General features: G+C 44.0%; 1 protein-coding gene across 2 annotated transcripts in view; it reads left to right on the forward strand.

The window, feature by feature from the left end:
* Positions 1-14,830: 14,830 nt before the first annotated feature.
* ARFGEF1 (ADP ribosylation factor guanine nucleotide exchange factor 1) overlaps positions 14,831-17,796 on the forward strand; it is a 97,375-nt gene continuing 94,409 nt past the window's right edge. The window contains exon 1 of one of the 2 annotated variants that reach the window (XM_037379132.1): positions 14,831-15,077. In XM_037379132.1, the coding sequence (XP_037235029.1) occupies positions 14,954-15,077 (124 nt within the window). In that variant the 5' untranslated portion in view covers positions 14,831-14,953. The remainder of the gene's footprint in view (positions 15,078-17,796) is intronic. The other variant, XM_037379133.1, reaches the window with a different exon arrangement.

Here is a 17,796-nt window from a genome sequence, read left to right on the forward strand (position 1 = left end):
TTCCCTAAAAGCCCTTGACACCATTTCACTGGCGCAACACAAGCAGCTCTCCTCCTGGGGCTGCTGCAGCGTATTTCTGTGGGTTATCTGCTACTACTGTTGACACACCACCTACAAGCTCAGATCATGGGCCCAGCCCTTCGGCATGTTGCACCGTACAGAGTTAAGAGGCTGGGGTTTGCTGTTGTGAACACTTAGGGCAGAGGCTGTAAGGTGTTACACCCTCAAATCCCAATGCAGACTGCATCCCAGAAAAACTCCGTTACCTCGTGGGTTATGAATAAGGTCCTATACCATTGCCCAGAATGGCCAAAGAGGTGTCTGAGGCTTCTCCTGGGAAGTCAGGACAGCACCAGGGAGCCTACAGGCCCATAGCAGCTGCCACCAGGATTTTTGGACTGCTTCTTCTCTGTATTAGCCATTTCCAGGAACAGATTTTTAAAAGACTAATTTTAGACCAAAAAAATCACCCTTTCTTATACATTTTAAATTTTTTCTATTGAAGTTGTTACGATTATTGTAATAAGGTTTCTTTCCTAAGAAACAAAGTCTCTTTTCTGAGAAGCTGAAGTAGAAATAATCTGAAATGGCTGTCATGCTGAAGGCTGTTTAGGGAGGCAGTGGATGTAGTCCACTACCTGTCAAACACATACCCACCAACACTGCAGATAGTAAGTGCAAACTTCAGGAGAATATCTCAACAGAGACGTCATAGCAAACATGCCTGAAAAATGGGCTGCTCTTCAGAGAGCAATTTTGATGCAGACCGGCTAATGAAAGTTGGGATGCTCATCTACAACTCTCTCCTCTTGAGCTGAGAGTAGGAACATCACATCTCCACCGCTGACAGGACTGACTGTTTGGAAAACCACTCAAGTCTGTACCAGAGTTTTAACGAAGAAAGGAAGGTCCCTGGCCATTTCACACTCCTCTGCACGGCACCAGGGGAAGGGCTCCTTCGCTGGTGTGCCTGGCTGCAGATCTGGCGGCACCCAGCCCATCAGAAACAGTGCTATTTAAAATTCCTGGAACCACTGTCTTGTTTTTCTTTTGCTTCTATGGGAATCTTAAACAATCCATCTGTGCTAAAGCCTGAATATGCGAAAGAATAGCTCTCCCCCATTTAGGTGTCTATTGAAGGGCACACAGAAAGGTGTTTCCTTAAAAATTCCTTTTTGGATTCAGTGGTTTTCATTCTGTTGAAAACTAATAGTTTGTTGGGGGGTGGGGGTGGGGGGTGTAATCCCAGAAGGCAAATGATTTATGAAAAGTTTTATCCGAAACCATACTAAGGACAGCATGTATCATCTTCATACTCTGATTCTAAATGCACAGACCAAAGGTGGAACATTGGGAGCAAGTTTTCCATTTTCACTTAGTATCAGGACCAAAAATAAAGGCAAAGGACAGAAGTCTAACATGGAGTAGAGGAAAAAGCTCAAATTAAATAGCAAGACTATGCCACAAGAACAGTAGACATTATTTGAACTAGTATAAAAAGGCATTTTTATTTTTAACCAGGAATAAAATCACTGAAGCACCAATACTTAAGAAAGAAGAAAGGAAAAAATGTTGAATAATGTTAATGTGTTGAATGAATAGAGGACTGTTGGATCAAATGGCCTACTGGGAGAGCGAACGGCTATCTGTGATTAAACAAACAGCTGGAAGAACAAAACTTAGAAAAAAAAATTGGCAAACAAACAGAGAGTAATCATTTTAGATTGAATGACACTCTGTGAGAAGTATAAAAATATCTTCATCCTGAGTAAGTAAACAGATACTGCTGTTTTTTTCTAAAAGTAACAAGCAGAGAAGACCAAACAGACACTGAAATCAAGAGAATCACTTCTCTGTTCATCTGATGGTGTCACAGACAAGCTTCTCTTTCTTAAAAAATTACCAGCCTTTGGAGTACTCCATGGGCACAATGTTAATTAATATTCAGGAATCCTGTGACATACATTTTAACGCATGTGGATATTACCAACAAGGTAAAGGTGTCTATCTAGCAATGCTTACTACCTTCCCTGGCAATTTCAGTGTTTCCCAGTCCATGCAAGTTGGCATTCTGTCTCCACCTCTCCAGCTGTATGTGTGGATAAAGCCTAACACAGCACAACCAGATTAGTAGCTGCTGCGTGAAGAAGTAGGACAGTGGATTCCATACCGAGGTAGCAGAAGTCATCTGCATTATATTTGGGCCATATTTCAACAAGGGAATGTGTGGAAGTGTAAAAAGAGCCATATATCTGCTGTAAGATACTAGGGACCAAAATTAAAGAGGTTTAAGATTAGCTTCCTTTACAGAGAGCCCCACTTGTCATTAAGTTTGTCAAAGTGATGACCCCGCTGCATGATGGAAGTGTCTTTTTCTTCCACTTTTCATTAGACACCCATGCCCTGCAATGATGATTTTTCTCTATTCTTCTGCATTGCAACACATTTCATAAGCACACAGCTTTTCAAAAATAGATTGATCCGATAGCTGAAAAAGATATTTGCAGCAGCACAAATACACAGTATGAAATTAAAGACATGCAATAAATTCCAAGCACAAAGCAGCACTGGAACCCAGGAGATGAGACTTAGATGGGAATGTTTCAAGGAAGGCTTTCTTAGGCTTCACTAAATCTTGACAGTGTGTATCTATTTAAACCACACTTCATGCTCAGATTCACTGGAGTACAGAAGTCAAGGCTGCAATGAAAGGGAAAACTGTTGGATATGTATCATTTTACTTGCCATTCAGTGTAGGAAATTATTTTACCACAGCCAGAGCCAGTCCGTTTGCCTAGTATATATCTTTCAAAAAAAGGAACAATAAATAAATAATAATCTTTAACCTCTGCAAATTTCTTTGTTACACAAAAGAGTATTACTTAGCAAGGTTCACACACTTCAATTACGTATCTCCCCATGCTTCCCCTGAGGCGTTTCGTGACAATTACATACACCACCATGAAAAAGATCTAAGCAGCCCAGTCACTATTATTCAGCATATTGGCAACTGGCAATAATCCTACAGACAAAAGGGTTTCTTGAGATTCCTGACATATCCCAGTAAATCCTCCCATTCTTACATATTTGGGGAAAAAACAGGCAGCCTTTGCACCGCCTCCTGGGGGATAGTAATGCAGGGTACGAAGGAACAAGGAAGCGTTAGAGTTAGAGGCTTACTGAAGCTGCCATCCACCTTCTGGTTTTTTCTGTATTCCTCCCCTGGGGTGGCAGGCCTCAGCTTTCACCTGTCTGGGAGGAGAATGTCACAGTCCTTCTGCTCTGGAGGTGGGATTTATCTCATCGGACTTCACCTATATGAAAGCTATCCACCTAAACTAAATTGATTTGGTTCTCTCTGTAGCCAGCAGAGGGGGAAAAAAAGGATGTAAAGGATGACAGGTCACATCTGTCTTAGACTCGGTACCATCGGTACTGCATGAGTTACTCATTAGAAGTTAGTCTTTTTGCATAGCAAGAGTCCAGATGACAGCTTAGACTAGGTACCTAGTTTTTCACTGTTAATTAAGACAAATTCCACCCTAGGATGAGACATCTCTTTAACTCCCAGTACATCAACCATACTTACCTACCAGCCCTGGCTGAATTCACATGTCTCTTTGAATCGCAACAGTTATTTTTGTCACGTTATGTTCATGTTTCATTTCTTGTCCTTGTAGCTTGTTGGAGAGGGAGCCAAAAATGTAAGATCCCCATAAACAACAATTAGCTGTCTAACTTCGAGTTAGCTGCTTGATGCATTCTTTTTCATCTTTTTTTTTTTCTGGACAGATTGTTTACAAGTTAAACAAATGCTACTATACAGCATACAGAAAATACCAAAAAGACACACAACATACCAGTACATGAATAATCAAGCAATGCAGAGCATTCAAAATCTATCACAGGGCAGTTCCAAATCTGTCACTGAAAATAGAAAATTCCAGGGTTGGTGAGACCCTGTGGATTTTACCCCAGCAACTGACTGGCTGCCAGCTGCCTGCTGAATCCATAGGAGACACCCCTTTAAGCAGTCAGTCTCCTCTGCTAATCGTCTCTTTTTCCTGCTTCTAGCAGGCATTATATGGTATTTAAAGGCTACTGAGTTTAAAGTGCTCCCTGAATTTAAAATGGGAACGCTCTCTTATTTGTATAAGAATATGTAAGAGCTTCACGTTTGATGCAAGTGGTAAGTAATTGAGACTAGTAAATATTCAAAGTAAGCTATAGCCTCTTCAGCTTCCCACTGCAGAAACCAATCTTGTTCTGATAAAAGCCAATACCTTCATTAGAAAGAAAATCCGCTCTGAGCTTTTTATGAGCAAGAAAACCAAAATGCAGTCATATCTTCATGGTAAAATGTGTTAGAATTGTATGAGTGAACTAAATGCTTTCCAGTAAATGACATAGTAAAAATAACCTCAGAATTTATCCATAGATTTCTGACTACAGATTTCTGTGATTTTTTGAAATAAATGAATGTTTGCAATTATTGCAACAGCATTTAGGTTTGCAAATACACCAGAATGCTTTAATATCGTATTTCACACAGTGACCTCATTTACCAAATGTGCACAAATAGACAAACAAAGCTTGCTTATAAGACATTGCTGTTATCTCTGGAACTTTTAAAACAGAGCACAGCCAGCTTCCATAGAGGTCTCACACCTATTTGGAAGGACACAAGCTCATTTTTATACAGTACACTGCGAATTTAAAGTCAATTTGGATTTTAATCTTCTACTTTTGATCCAGCACCACAATGAAAAGAAGTGAAACCATGAATTTAAACCTCCACAAACTTTGGGAAAATTGTTGTGGGGTCTCACATTTTGTGACATGAATGCCTCAAATTACTATTTTTAAATGATGCTCAATTGTCTACCCTCCTTTACATATTTCTACATGGAGTATTATGCCTTAAGATTAAAGAAGCTATCTTGCAGGTGCCATACATACTACTACACCAAAAAAGGCAGAAATTTTGTGCTGAGTGTTCTGGTTTCTAAGTATCCAGATTTGGATTGACCTCATCCATGTGAGAGAGCTTACTGCCAGCACACTCCATTTTGAGAAACCATACCATATTGTTTCCTTCTTACATCTGTGTTCATGTCATTTTCACATATTATTTCTGTTCTAAAAGTTGAGCAAAGGAGAAGGAACATGCTGACAAAAGTTCAATCCAGGACAAGTTAAGCAATAACAAACTCATGAATAGAAGTGCTTTGTCAAGTGAGCATTTTGAGGATGACACCTGTGGCTATCCAGAGGTGTCCATCCAAGCTCCACTGTCATAGGCTATTAAATTCATGTAGGTAAGCTTTTATTGCAAAATGTATCTAATCTCAGTGCCAGCCAAGGAAATAAATTTGGTCCAAGCACATATGAAACACCATAAAAACTATCATCAGTGTTGACTTGTATCATTATGTATCTATTATAAGGGCCCGGCACAAACCCTCCTTGTTTAAGCAAGGGTTGCAGTACTGGTAAGCACAACTTACCTCAGATTACATTTGTCAGGAACTGAGAAAGGAAGCACTCACAAAAATCAGTAATGGTTCTATGCATTTGGAGGGACTTGGCCCTGTAGAATTATCTGCTGCATGCCTCACAGACTATGATAAATCAGATTTTTACCAGCCCAACAATATTTGTTTGATTGGCCTTCTCAGCTACAAGCAATTATAAACTGCACTTCAACAGTCCCACCAGTGGCACAGCAACATTTTCTGATAGCCATTGTCCCTACGCTTTTATGAGGACATCTAAAACTATAAAGCTTTTAGCAAGATACAGCACACAATACACACTTTCAGCTATCAAAACTAAACACTCCAGGTGTGCCTGGATCAGAACCCAGACAGCAGCAGCTTTGAATATCATGAGAAACTATCCACTGTATGCGCTGTGAACCAGTCAGCCCAGTTTTTAATGATCCAGATTGCATGTTAGCTCTGACACTTGGCTTGAAACTAGAAACATTTTGGAAGCCCAAGCAAAACTGTCTTGGGCATTTCAAAATGTCTTGGAAAGATATTTGAGTGAATACACATCTAGCAAATATTTAGTGAGTTAAGTGGGATGCTAGAATGAATCACTACAGTGCTTCTTTAATGTCTTTCTTCTACGCAAGAATATCCATAACTCCCATTCAATTTTCTCTTTCTAGTTATTCATATTCAAAATTCTTCATTCTTGCCACAAAGCCCAGAGTTTATAATGTATATGCTGAAATATCAGTTATGGATTTTTGACAGAAAATAACAGGCTGCAGTTGCTGAAGGAAACAATCAGGCCGTTTTAAAGATCACTTCATGGCAATTAAAAGTGGTTACTGCTCCAGTCTTATTGCTTCTTACCTTAATTCACACTACCTCTCTGTCTAAGCTTTTCAACACAGTTATTAAAATACTTGGAAACCATCCTTGTTATTCATTTGACTTACCCTACCCAGAGATTAAAGGGATATTTTTTCTCCAGCTGAGTTCCATTCAGTTTTTCAGTTCATTTTCATTTTCAACCCTTCCTTTGTTATATCAGCTTATTGAAAGAGATCTGCATAAACCTTTGAAAATGCACAAGTTCTAAAGTGATATGCTGAATTCACCTCAGATGAAGGGGAAGAGAGTCATTCAGCATATAAAAATTAGGTTAAAACTAATGCTTCATGCTCCCCATAGCTAGGGTATTTAATGCCTAATCTCTAAAACAACTCAGCATGCATTACGCTGGTCATGTCGCATCAGTTACAAAGACCTGCAGGAGCCTGAAGCTAGGATATAAAGGTAGGAAAGTCATCATTTTCAGTAAATTTGTTACTTTTCTAATTGGTAGAAGTCAGAATATTCCCATTTTGTAAATTGAAACTGGAGATTAAGAATTAGGGACAACCATACACTATGGTAGCCCTTCCTATTACAAGTGTTTGGGGAGGTAACTAATTAACTGGGCCCACAGAGTAATCTGGGAAAGCTGTAATGGTAGGGACAGCACCTCTCAAGAAAGACGGCAATCATGTTGTTGCTCTCCCCTTCAACAGTTTTCTCCTTAAAATCCGGTGGTAGCTCCTTAACAATTTCATCTGCTGGAGTTGGCTAGGAGAAGCAATAAATCAGTGGATCTTATTGCTGCCTTTGCCATACACCCTCCATATCTCATCTTTTGCAGTGCAAGGCTCTCAGGAAATCGCCAGAACTTTGTATTCTTGGTATTCAAAGACAGAAATATGTACCATTATGTCACTGTACTGGCTTGGATTTCCCTTTGCTTTTGCATGGCCTCACATAAAACAGTAACTGTACAGTAGGTTCCTGGCTCATGGTGAAGATGTGCTATTCATTTCTATATTACCTAAAAGAAATGCTCTAGCTTTTCTCCAGCAGGGTATCTCAGAAAATCATCTTCTCAGGCAGTTATGGCTGATACACTCATGATCAGGTCCTCAAGTTGGACAAACTACTGAATAAACTTTAGAAAAAACCCACCTATATAACCATTTTTTTTTAAATATCTTTCCTTCTGTCTTTAAGATGGATACTTGTATTCCTTCTCCATTCACAACATTAGGGAATGATATGCTGAAGTGCCACGGAAGATGGGAACTGAATTATTCATCTATTAGCAGGAGCAAAATGCTGAAGAAAGAAGCAGTTGAAAACTCCTGTATGTAGGTTAGAAGAAAATGTATTTCCACAGGAAAAGTCCTAGCAGAAAGAGATGTCATTCCAGCAGATGCAGTGGTATAACTTCCAGCACATAAAGGCATGCTACAGCCAGGAACATTTTATATCCTCCACAGTTTCCAGCCACAATTGAAAACTTTATTCCATCAACCACAAGAGGTGGGATTTTTTCTTCACTATTATCTGACGTTTTTTCTGCAGCTGTCACAAAGTGACAAATATCATGCTTTACTAGGAGTATGTATCCTTGCTTAACTGTAGTATCAAGAGTGCATTTCAACACAGCAAGAGCCTGTACTTTTTAGTTTTAAGGAACAAATTTGTCACCTTGCAAGAGCCTCCTCGTAGTGATGAATGTTTATTTCATTACGGGTCACTCCAGGGTGTTGTATGCTTTTATATAAATGTTTGGAACCAACCTGGGAACCTACTGATTAATATTCCCTGAGCTAATAAACATTTGCTTTTTGTTCTTTCAGTGCAGCAGTGGCTATACTGCAGCCTGTTTTAACCTCTTAGAATATTCACTCTTTGAACAAACTATGACCTCTTAATTTCAGCTCCTGAATTTATCTGGGGGAAAAAAAAAACCCAAAACAAACCCCTTTTAAAAATATTGAAGTACATTTATAGTGAGTGTACCTCCTGCAGTTTCACGGAAAGATTGCAATCCTTTGCGTAGCAGATACAGTGGATATTTTGAATGATGCTTCACTTACTTTTACACGAGTGGCAGGCCTAGGACTCCACAAAAGGACAGAGAGAAATGCCACCTTTGTACCTCGGTATTAAATGACCAAGCACCACCAGCAGACTTGTTAAATCTTATGCATTCAGTAAGAGAGTTGGAAATTTCTCTACCAAGCTGCCTGCAGTTGCAGAAGAGAATCACAGCTTCTCTCCTGTTCAAGGTTCCCATCTGCCAGATCCATCTGGACCCTGATCCATCATGCGCTGATTATCTGCATCTGGTACATTAAAACAGAACAGGAGCTAATGCAAAGTACTGTACTGCTGCTAAAGACGGTGCCGAGTGAGCCACTACAACTGAAGGATCATACACATTGGCACTAGTACACTGGTGCTATCTATTGACCCATCCATCCTATATATGGGGTCACATACAGAGACAGGTCTGAGTGGTCTCTTGCACAATGGAAACACTGAAGAAAATGTATATTAAAGGCATTAGATTAAACAATACTTTAAGTTGGCATAAAATGGTACTGTTGCCAAAAATCGCGAGCCTGCCTTCTTGCCCATTTTCTCGTTCCTGTCCTTGTGTTATCTCCTTTCTTATCACAAACATTTGTGAAGTTGCCTGATGGATCAGAATATGGAACATATCTGGATTAAAAATCCTGTTTCTTGACAGGCTAATATCAACCTAATTAAATTCTGAATATAATTCAGCACATAATTCACAATATGACAATGCAAATGCTTATGCTGACAAAGGAAGCAAGAAACATATAGGTAGGAGCAAGGAGAAGGATTGCTTCTTTTAGTGGCAGTTCTGTCTTATTCTAGCTTAAAGTGATCACAGTCTACTACTGTGCTGTTTCAAAGCTCATCAAGATGATATAAGAAGACAGTGCCACCATGAGCAGTAGACCAGCCCTCTGCATCACCACTGACCACCTTTTCCTACTCCCTTTCTTGTGTAAGAATTACTAAATATGCAGGTAAGTCAATCAATTCACTCATCCCACTGACAACCAATGTTCTTGTAAGGCTGATTTTTGGCTGGACCACTGAGCTGAACTGACACTGCACAGTTGCACAACTGCGCTGACGCAAGAAAGGGCATGAGAGCTCATGCAGGAGAAAGAGTTCCCTTTGGGAGGCAGTACAGCCAAAGATCATCAGCTTGTTCCAAGCCTGAAACGGTATTTTTACCATCACTTTTTCCTGTCCATCAGAAGCAAAGACTTAGAAGTCCTAGCTTTTCAGCATTTTCAAACAAGCCCTACACACAATTTTTGTACATAAACCCATCAGAAGCAGGTGCTAATCGTTCCCTCTCACACAGAAAGTTCTCTACAGTTTTTTACCAAACAAGTGTCTTACAAACTCTCTGAAAACATTTTAAATATACGAAACAATATAAATGGCTTTTTGAATACTCCAATTAACTTGTAAATAAAAAGGTACTAGACAGTAATTTTTGGGGTGTTTCTCAAATACATTTTTTATCTTTTTATGTTTTATGTTTGAATGTAAAGTCTCCAACGAAGCAGTGATGCTTTTGCACTTTAGCATATACATACCAACACATTTCTTTTAGGTTTGTCAGAAAACATTTCTCAGGTATGATAGCACAACTATAATATTTTATACATATTGCCTGCAGACTTAACGGTTTGAGCAGAAAAAAACAATTATTAGCCCTTTTCCACAACTTCAGGACTTCACCAGCAACCAAACAGGGAACTCTACAGCTACAAGGATTACAGTCCTTGGGGTCAGCCATTGACTGACACCAATTACCAGTAAAGCAGAAATCTGCATGCTGAAACCAAAACAATACAGACATTAGAATCACTGTATCTAACCCTAGGATTCTGGAATTCTTTGCAGGGCACTGCTGCTGTATGGCACCATCTGTTCCCCAGGGCTCAGTATTGTGGCCAGTTCTGTTTAAAATCTTCATGAACGACCTGGACAAGGGATTTGAGTGCACCGTCAGTAAGTTTGAAGGCTACACCAAGTTAGGTGGGAGTGTTGATCTGCTTGAGGGCAGGAGGCTCTGCAGAGGGATCTGGACAGGCTGGACCGATGGGCCGAGGCCGAGTGTGTGAGGTTCAACAAGGCTCAGTGCCGGGTCCTGCACTTGGGTCACACCAACCCCACGCAGCGCTACAGGCTGGGGCAGAGCGGCTGGGAAGCTGCCCAGAGGAAAAGGACCTGGGGGTGCTGGTCGACAGCCGGCTGAACGTGAGCCAGCAGTGTGCCCAGGTGGCCAGGAAGGCCAACAGCCCCCTGGCTTGTGTCAGAAACCGTGTGGCCAGCAGGACCAGGGCAGTGACCGTCCCTCTGCACTGGGCACTGGTGAGGCCGCCCCTCGAATGCCGTGTTCAGGTTTGGGCCCCTCACTGCAGGAGGGACATTGAGGGGCTGGAGCGCGTCCAGAGACGGGCAGCGAAGCTGGTGGAGGGGCTGGAGCACAAGGCTTATGAGGAGCGGCCGAGGGAACTGGGGGTGTTTGGCCTGGAGAAAAGGAGGCTCAGGGGTGACCTTAGCGCTCTTTATACTACCTGAAAGTAGTATAAATCACACTCTATACTACCTGAAAGGAGGTTGTAGCAGGTGGGTGTTGTTCTCTTGTCTCAAGTAACAAGAGACAGGACAAGAAGAAATGGCCTCAAGTTGCACCAGGGGAGGTTTAGACTGCATGTCAGGAAAAAGCACCAAAGAGGTGATTCACCAAAAGGGTTGTCAGGCATTGGAACAGGCTGCCCAGGGAAGTGGTTGAGTCACCTGGAGTCCCTGGAGGTATTTAAAAAACATGTAGATGTGGTGCCTAGGGACATGGCTAATGGACTGGGTAGCATTACGTTAACAGCTGGACTTGATGATCTTACAGATCTTTTCCAACATAAAGTATTCTGATTCTATGAATCTATCTTCAGTTAGAAACCCACGTAAGATAGAAATACTCTAAATCCTGACCCTTCTTTCTTGTGACTGTTCTTATTCTCCTCTCAGTGGAGATAACCCCCTAGCTTTTAAAGTAATCAGCAAAGAGCTAAACATGTTCTTATGCTCTGTAGTCTTGTAACAAAATCTGCCTCCAAAATGCTTCCTCAAAGTTCATAAAATTCTTGATAATTGACCAAACATTGTTGTAATACATGGCTTCCTTAGTAAATAAAGCTGTCCTAACAACTGGCTCTATTCAAAGCACTGGGACCCAGCACACAAACTGACCACCATTCATATCTTGGCTCTAAATGAGAGCACTGGACTGTCTTTTCATCTCCAGTGCTTATATCATAGTTTCCCTGGGATTTCCATCCATTCCACTGGCTCAGCTTCTGGAAGGAAACTGGATGTCAACCTGCTGGACAAATGATTTACAGTAAGACCTTTCCATGCAATTTCAGAAGCAGTCCTCCAGTAACATATAGGCTCTACATTGTTGCAGAGTTTAGGCAGGGGCTGCCTTGTGACTAGCACATATAGTACCAGCTGTGCCAAGCTATAAATTGAAGGAACAGAGCAGCAGCTGTTTGAACCTGAAAATAGAAACTGAAGATTCAAACCACAGGGAAAAAAAACCCAACCCAAACCAAGCAGTTTAATCTATTTGTATTAGAGCAGGAATGAAAGACATGGAACTGAGTGTCTTTTTGACAGATCTTTTCCTCCAGTAGCTCAATGTTTCAGCAGCAATTCTATTTGTTCAACTAAATCATATTTTACATGTAAAATCATCCTGTGTACAGCATATGAAAATAGACATTAATATGGACAAAACAGATAACTGCAGTGCTCTTTACATAGAGGTAACTATTGGCTTCATGATATTGCAAGTCTTATTTCTGCCAAATGGACTGTGAAAATCAATAGCAAACTCCATTTGCTAAATAACACTTGCAAGCTCTGACTTGTCTAAGGAAATCTGGACTCAGGTGGTTTGTGCAAAACTATCAGCAAGAACTCCATGGAAATTCCTACTCTTTCCATGGTGACTAGCAGGCAGCTTTGAAAGACCAAAGTCATTTTGACATCAGAATTTCTGAAATTGCATCTGTGTATAAAAAAATAATAATTGAGATTTAACCAACAGGCAAAAGGTTTTTCCCTAAATAAATTACTAGAAATAATTAAATTATGCTTAGTAATTGCACTGCTAAAGATGTGGTCTTTTGAATAAACCAATGCAATCTGAATATGGTCATAAAAAAAACCTTGTGTGTTTTTTTCAGGAATCAATGCGCTTGGTGATGTGACTTCTGACTCTCTCATAAAGCTGTTATAAGGCTAAAATCAGGTGTGCCCTCTTAATATTTTCCACATTGTTTATCAGTTGGGTAATAAAATAGCCTGCAGGTTCTGACAGTGACTAGAAAAAGCCCCTGATGCAGATCAAGTAATTTCAGCCCAGTGTTTTGCTCTAACAATCAGGCCTGGCATTCACCTATAGCTTTAGCGGAATTCCCCATGCCAGGGTATTCCTTACAAAGTCCAAATGTAGATAACTATAAAGCAACAAGTAATTTTGGCATAAATAATTTTTAATTTGGGAAACTTGTTAAAGCCATACTGGGCAGCATTAGCTGCCTCTTCATTAGGGAGCTGGGATCACTGTACTTGTACGGCAGCTACAACTGTTCCACCGCAGGCAAAGAAACAGAGGTGATCAAACAAACCGTTCAGTCAAGAACACAGGGCTGCTTGTAAGGCCTTAGCATGGTGGCATGACAGCCTGGGCAAGCTCTCTCAAATTCTCCATGAAGAAAGGATCAGGATTAATTTTGGAAGGACCAAAGGAAGAGCGGACAGGAAAAGTTAGCTGGGGATAACCTCCTCCCCGTGTGCTGGCTCTGGCCTCCGAGGTCAGAGGCGGCCCCCAGGTCCTACAACCGTCTCATGCTGATGCTACAGCCTTGTCCCACTCCACCTGAAAGGTACATCTAAATTCAGCCCTTTCATTTCCACATTTAAGTTTTAACTAGTATTTTTGTATCAGCTAAAAAATTTCTAAAACAGACCTGACTTCAGTTAGTACCATATTTTATTTTTAAATACTGGTGTACTGCCTGAGCACACAAACTTGCCCTATGATGTTTTTGCTGCTTACCAGTTAGCCAGAGCTAACCAGAGCTTTTTTTTTTTTTGGGGGGGGGGGGGGGGGCGGGGAGGGGAGGCCGACCCTGAGCCAAGCATGAGAAAATGACCCCTCAGCACTCTGGGAGAGAAAAACCGCCAAAGAACACAAGCAAAAAAACAGTAAACGTTTTATAAATAATGTTAAAAAATTAATAAAATAACAAAACACAAAAATCACTGTTGAGTTACAAATGAAGGTGCAACTTATTTACTTATTTTTATGCTTTTTACTCCTAGCGCACGTACAATGGGGAGGATGTACGGGATGACAGTACTTTAAAGGCAGAGGATGAAGGCGGCAAGGCCCCCCGAGCGCAAGGGCACCGTGCACTCACGCAGGTGGTGCCCACCCGGCCCGAGCGGCCGCTCCCCAGCGAAGCGCCGCTGCCGCCGGGCCGGGCGAAGCCGGGGGGTCGGTGGGAGCGCCCCCGGGCGGTACGGCTCGCCGGGAAGGGGCGCGGGAAGGCCGGTCACGTCCCGCATCCGAACGCGGCGCCTTCTCCCTCGGCGCCGGAGCTGCCCTCCGCTCGCTCCTCCGGTGAGGCGAGGCCCCGGGGGCTTCTCGGCAGGGGAGGCCGCGGCCGGAGGAGCCACGGCAGGTTCTCTCCGGGGGAACCTCTTAGCCCTACCCTCGACGGAGCCCCCCCGCAGGGACAGGTGGCACTTCCCGGGGGAAGCCTTCCTCCCCCTCCCGGCGCTGGTGGCCCGGAAGGGAAGCCCTGCCCCTCCTCCGCCTCAGCCAACTCCCAGGTGGCAGCAGCCCCCTCCGTACCTCCCTCTCCGCTGCCTCCCGCGGGTCTGCTCCACCTGTAGCGCGCCCGCGGGGCGGGCGGAAGGCGAGCGCCCCCCCTCCGCCCGCCGGCCCGCCCGCCTCCCTGCGCCCGCCCGGCCGAGGCACGGTCGCCGCTTCCTCCCGCTCCGCAGCCGTGCGGTTGCGGCCCTGACGTCGTTTCCTTCCAACATGGCGAGGGCAGGTTGTTGCTGCCGCCACCGTCGCTGCTGCCGCCGCCGCCGCCGCTACTGCTGCCGGTGCTAATGGAGGCGGGTGCGGCCCGGGGGCGGCTCGGGGACTGAGCGCGTCGCGGGCGCTGTCCGCGCACACACGCAGCGGGGGCGGAGGGGAAGGAGAAGGAAGGAGAAGGCTTCGTCCTCCCTCAGCTGCGGGGGTTGGCAGTCGCCGCCGCCCGGGCCCAGCCCAGCCTCCCCTCAGGGGGAGCCGCCGAGCGGGCGTCGGGCCGCCGCGGCCCTCCCTCTGAGGGAGCCCTTCCCCCGCGCCTGGCTCGGCCCGGCCCCGCGGCCTCACCGCCCGCCCCGGCCCCTCGCAGCCCTGCCCCGGCGGGAGCGGCCGGTGCCCCGCGCTCCCTTCCCCTCCCCACCCCTCCTCCTCCTCCTCCTCCTCCTCCTCCTCCTCTCCCGCCTCGATCGTGCTCATGTATGAAGGGAAGAAGACGAAAAACATGTTCCTGACCCGGGCCCTGGAGAAGATCCTGGCCGACAAGGAGGTGAAGAAGGCGCATCACTCCCAGCTGCGCAAAGCCTGCGAGGTGGCCCTAGGTGAGGCGCGGCAAGGGGCGGCCGGCAGGGGCTGCGCCGGGGCAGCCGGGGGTCGGGGTGCGCCCCGGGGCCCCCTTCCCTCATGGCCTGCGCTGTGTTTGTGTTGCGGGGGAACGGGAGGGCGAAGAGGCGCGTCGGGGCCTCCGGGGAGACGAGGCAGAGCGGGCTGCCCGGAGGAGCAGGGCTGGGGGAGGTGGGGCTGCGGCCGAGCCGCGGCACAGGCTTCGGGATCGAGTCGGAGGATCTGGTGGTGTGAAACTGCGCGGGTGCGCAGCGAGGCCGAGGCCTGTCGTCGTAGCGTGTGTGCCCCTGGGCGGAGGGACAGCTTCGCCCCTCGCCGGGAGCGGCCCCTCCGCGCGCTGCCCCTTGCTGACAGCGGCGGGGAGGGCGCTGCGGCGCCCGGCGGCCTCTCCTCCGCCTCCTCCTCCTCCTCCTCCTCCCCGCTCGCAGGATGAATAGGCAGAGAGACGGAGGCGCCGAGCTGAGCTGACCTGGAAGCAGACGGCCGGCGGGGAGGGAGCAGGTGACAGGCAGCGGCGAGGGAGGAGGGACGGGGGAGGAAGCGGGGGTGGTGGGGAGCGAGAGACAATGACACCAGGCCACGTCTGGAGCTGGTGGCCCTTCGGAGTCGGGACGCAGGCCTCTAGGGAGGAGGGCTGGAGAGGGAGAGGGTGGTCCGGGAGACGTGCGAGGGAGAGTCTTAGCCGTGTTGTTACTGGTGGAGAAACAGCTGGTGGGGAAGGGGGCAGAGCTGGTGCAGCCACGGAGGACATGGGAGTGTTTGCCTGCTCCGGGCTTAAGAGGGGTCTTAGGTTTGTAGAGCAGCTGTGTCAACACCACCTTGTCTAGAAGCGTGAGGGAAGTACCAGGACTGGATAGGACAAAGCATACGTAACACGTTCAATAACAGGCAACATAAAAGGAAAACTCGTGCTTTAAAATTCTGGCATGATGAGCACAGGCAGGGTTTGAACCTGTGAGGTAAAACAGTGATGTATTTACAGAAAGGCTTCGGAGAAAGACCTGCTTTATTTAAATAATACATAAATGGATTATGTCTCTCCCATTCTTGTCAGTTCCTGGTTTTGGACATAATTATCTTGATTTTGCACAGTAATAATGTCAGTTTAAACGGACTTGTTTGAGGAGATAATGTTAAACAGAAACGTGCTTGTTTAAAAAATGGACATAAGTAATTTCAAGCTTTCTTTTTGTCATTCTATTAATCTATTATAATACTTCCAATTAAAAACCCCACACAGTTCTTCTCTTGTTTTCTTTGTCTGTGAAAGACCCTGACAAATGGAGAGGGAGAAATGACAGTATTTCAACTATTTATTTCTTAGTAACTCAAATTGATTCAAAAGATATTTTTCTTAGATTTGTCATCACTAGAATTATTAATGATAATCTTATGATTTAGGTAGATGGAATTAAACAGATAACCCTTTGGCCTTTCCGTTGACTTCAGACTGTGTATTCAAGTCAGAAATAAAACAAGAGAAATGTTTTCTTATTACTATACTGAATTTATATCCAGCCTGTATAACATCCATAGAATTAGACACTGGTATTAATCTTGTGTTTCTGCTGTACTTCATTTCAGTAGCTTGGTCTGTCCTAAAGCATCACAGAGATCCCTGCAAGCGTGGCTCCATTGTGTTACACAGATTATAAAGCAAGTCCTCTAGATTGTATAGTCTGCGTCTTTTACCTCGTAAACTGATTTGTGCAAGGAGACCCCCAAGCACACATCTCAGTGATTTCTGTGCTACAGCTTCATGGAAACTGTCTCCTGTGGATCTGGTTGTGTGATAGGGGGTTAAGTAGGAAAACGATACGGTGTATGGGTATAAAAGCCAGTGAAACAAGAAGAAATACGGGGGGGGTGTATTAGCTAATGCATATAGGAGGACTTAATGAAGTATCAGATATGATGTTCATTACCATAGAATGTTACTGAAATAAAACTTTAGGTTGTGGCACAACGAAATGTAGTTGGTGATTGTAAATGTAGTATGGTTCATTGTCTGGTTTTGTGTGTGATAGACTCATAGTTAAAGATTGGCAGTATATAACTCTTGAATAGAGTAGTGCTGATGTCTAACTATAAAAAGCTTTTCAGAGAAGAGTAAATATGTTCCTGACTTTACATGGGGGGCAACTGGCTTTGCGTGAGCTCGAATTTACATAGCAGAATTGGAAATAGGATGCACATGTGCTCTCACCACCTAGCTGTACATCTGTTGGAGAGCACTCTTCAACTGGATCCTTCTTTGCCACCTTAAGCAAGGAGTACAGATGTCTCATTCCTGAGAAACTGATCTATTTTAGAGAGCAACAACATTAATTATAAAACATCAGTAAAATAATAACTGAGTTAAGTTCAATTTGGAATTAACTCTGGCAAAGTCTAACTTGAAATTTATATCGGATATTAAAAAATGGTTGTTAAATGAAAGGTAGCTTTTAAAAGTCAAGGCAGTAATTATACATCCTCAAATCAAGATCACTTTTTTCAGTCTGAATATTTAATTGATTAGTCTTCACTGAAATTATCTGATGTAATACAAAACTCTGCTGTTAGGATCTTTTTCTAATTGCATGGCTGTAGTAAAATGTTGCTTATTATTAATGTATCAGATACTCTTAACTAGTATTTGTTACTAATCCATGCTCTGTTTCATTTTTTAAACTTTTTTTTCCCTAAATCCAGTAT

Source organism: Falco rusticolus, chromosome 3, assembly GCF_015220075.1.
Source record: "Falco rusticolus isolate bFalRus1 chromosome 3, bFalRus1.pri, whole genome shotgun sequence".
In the NCBI taxonomy this organism is placed as follows: domain Eukaryota; kingdom Metazoa; phylum Chordata; class Aves; order Falconiformes; family Falconidae; genus Falco; species Falco rusticolus.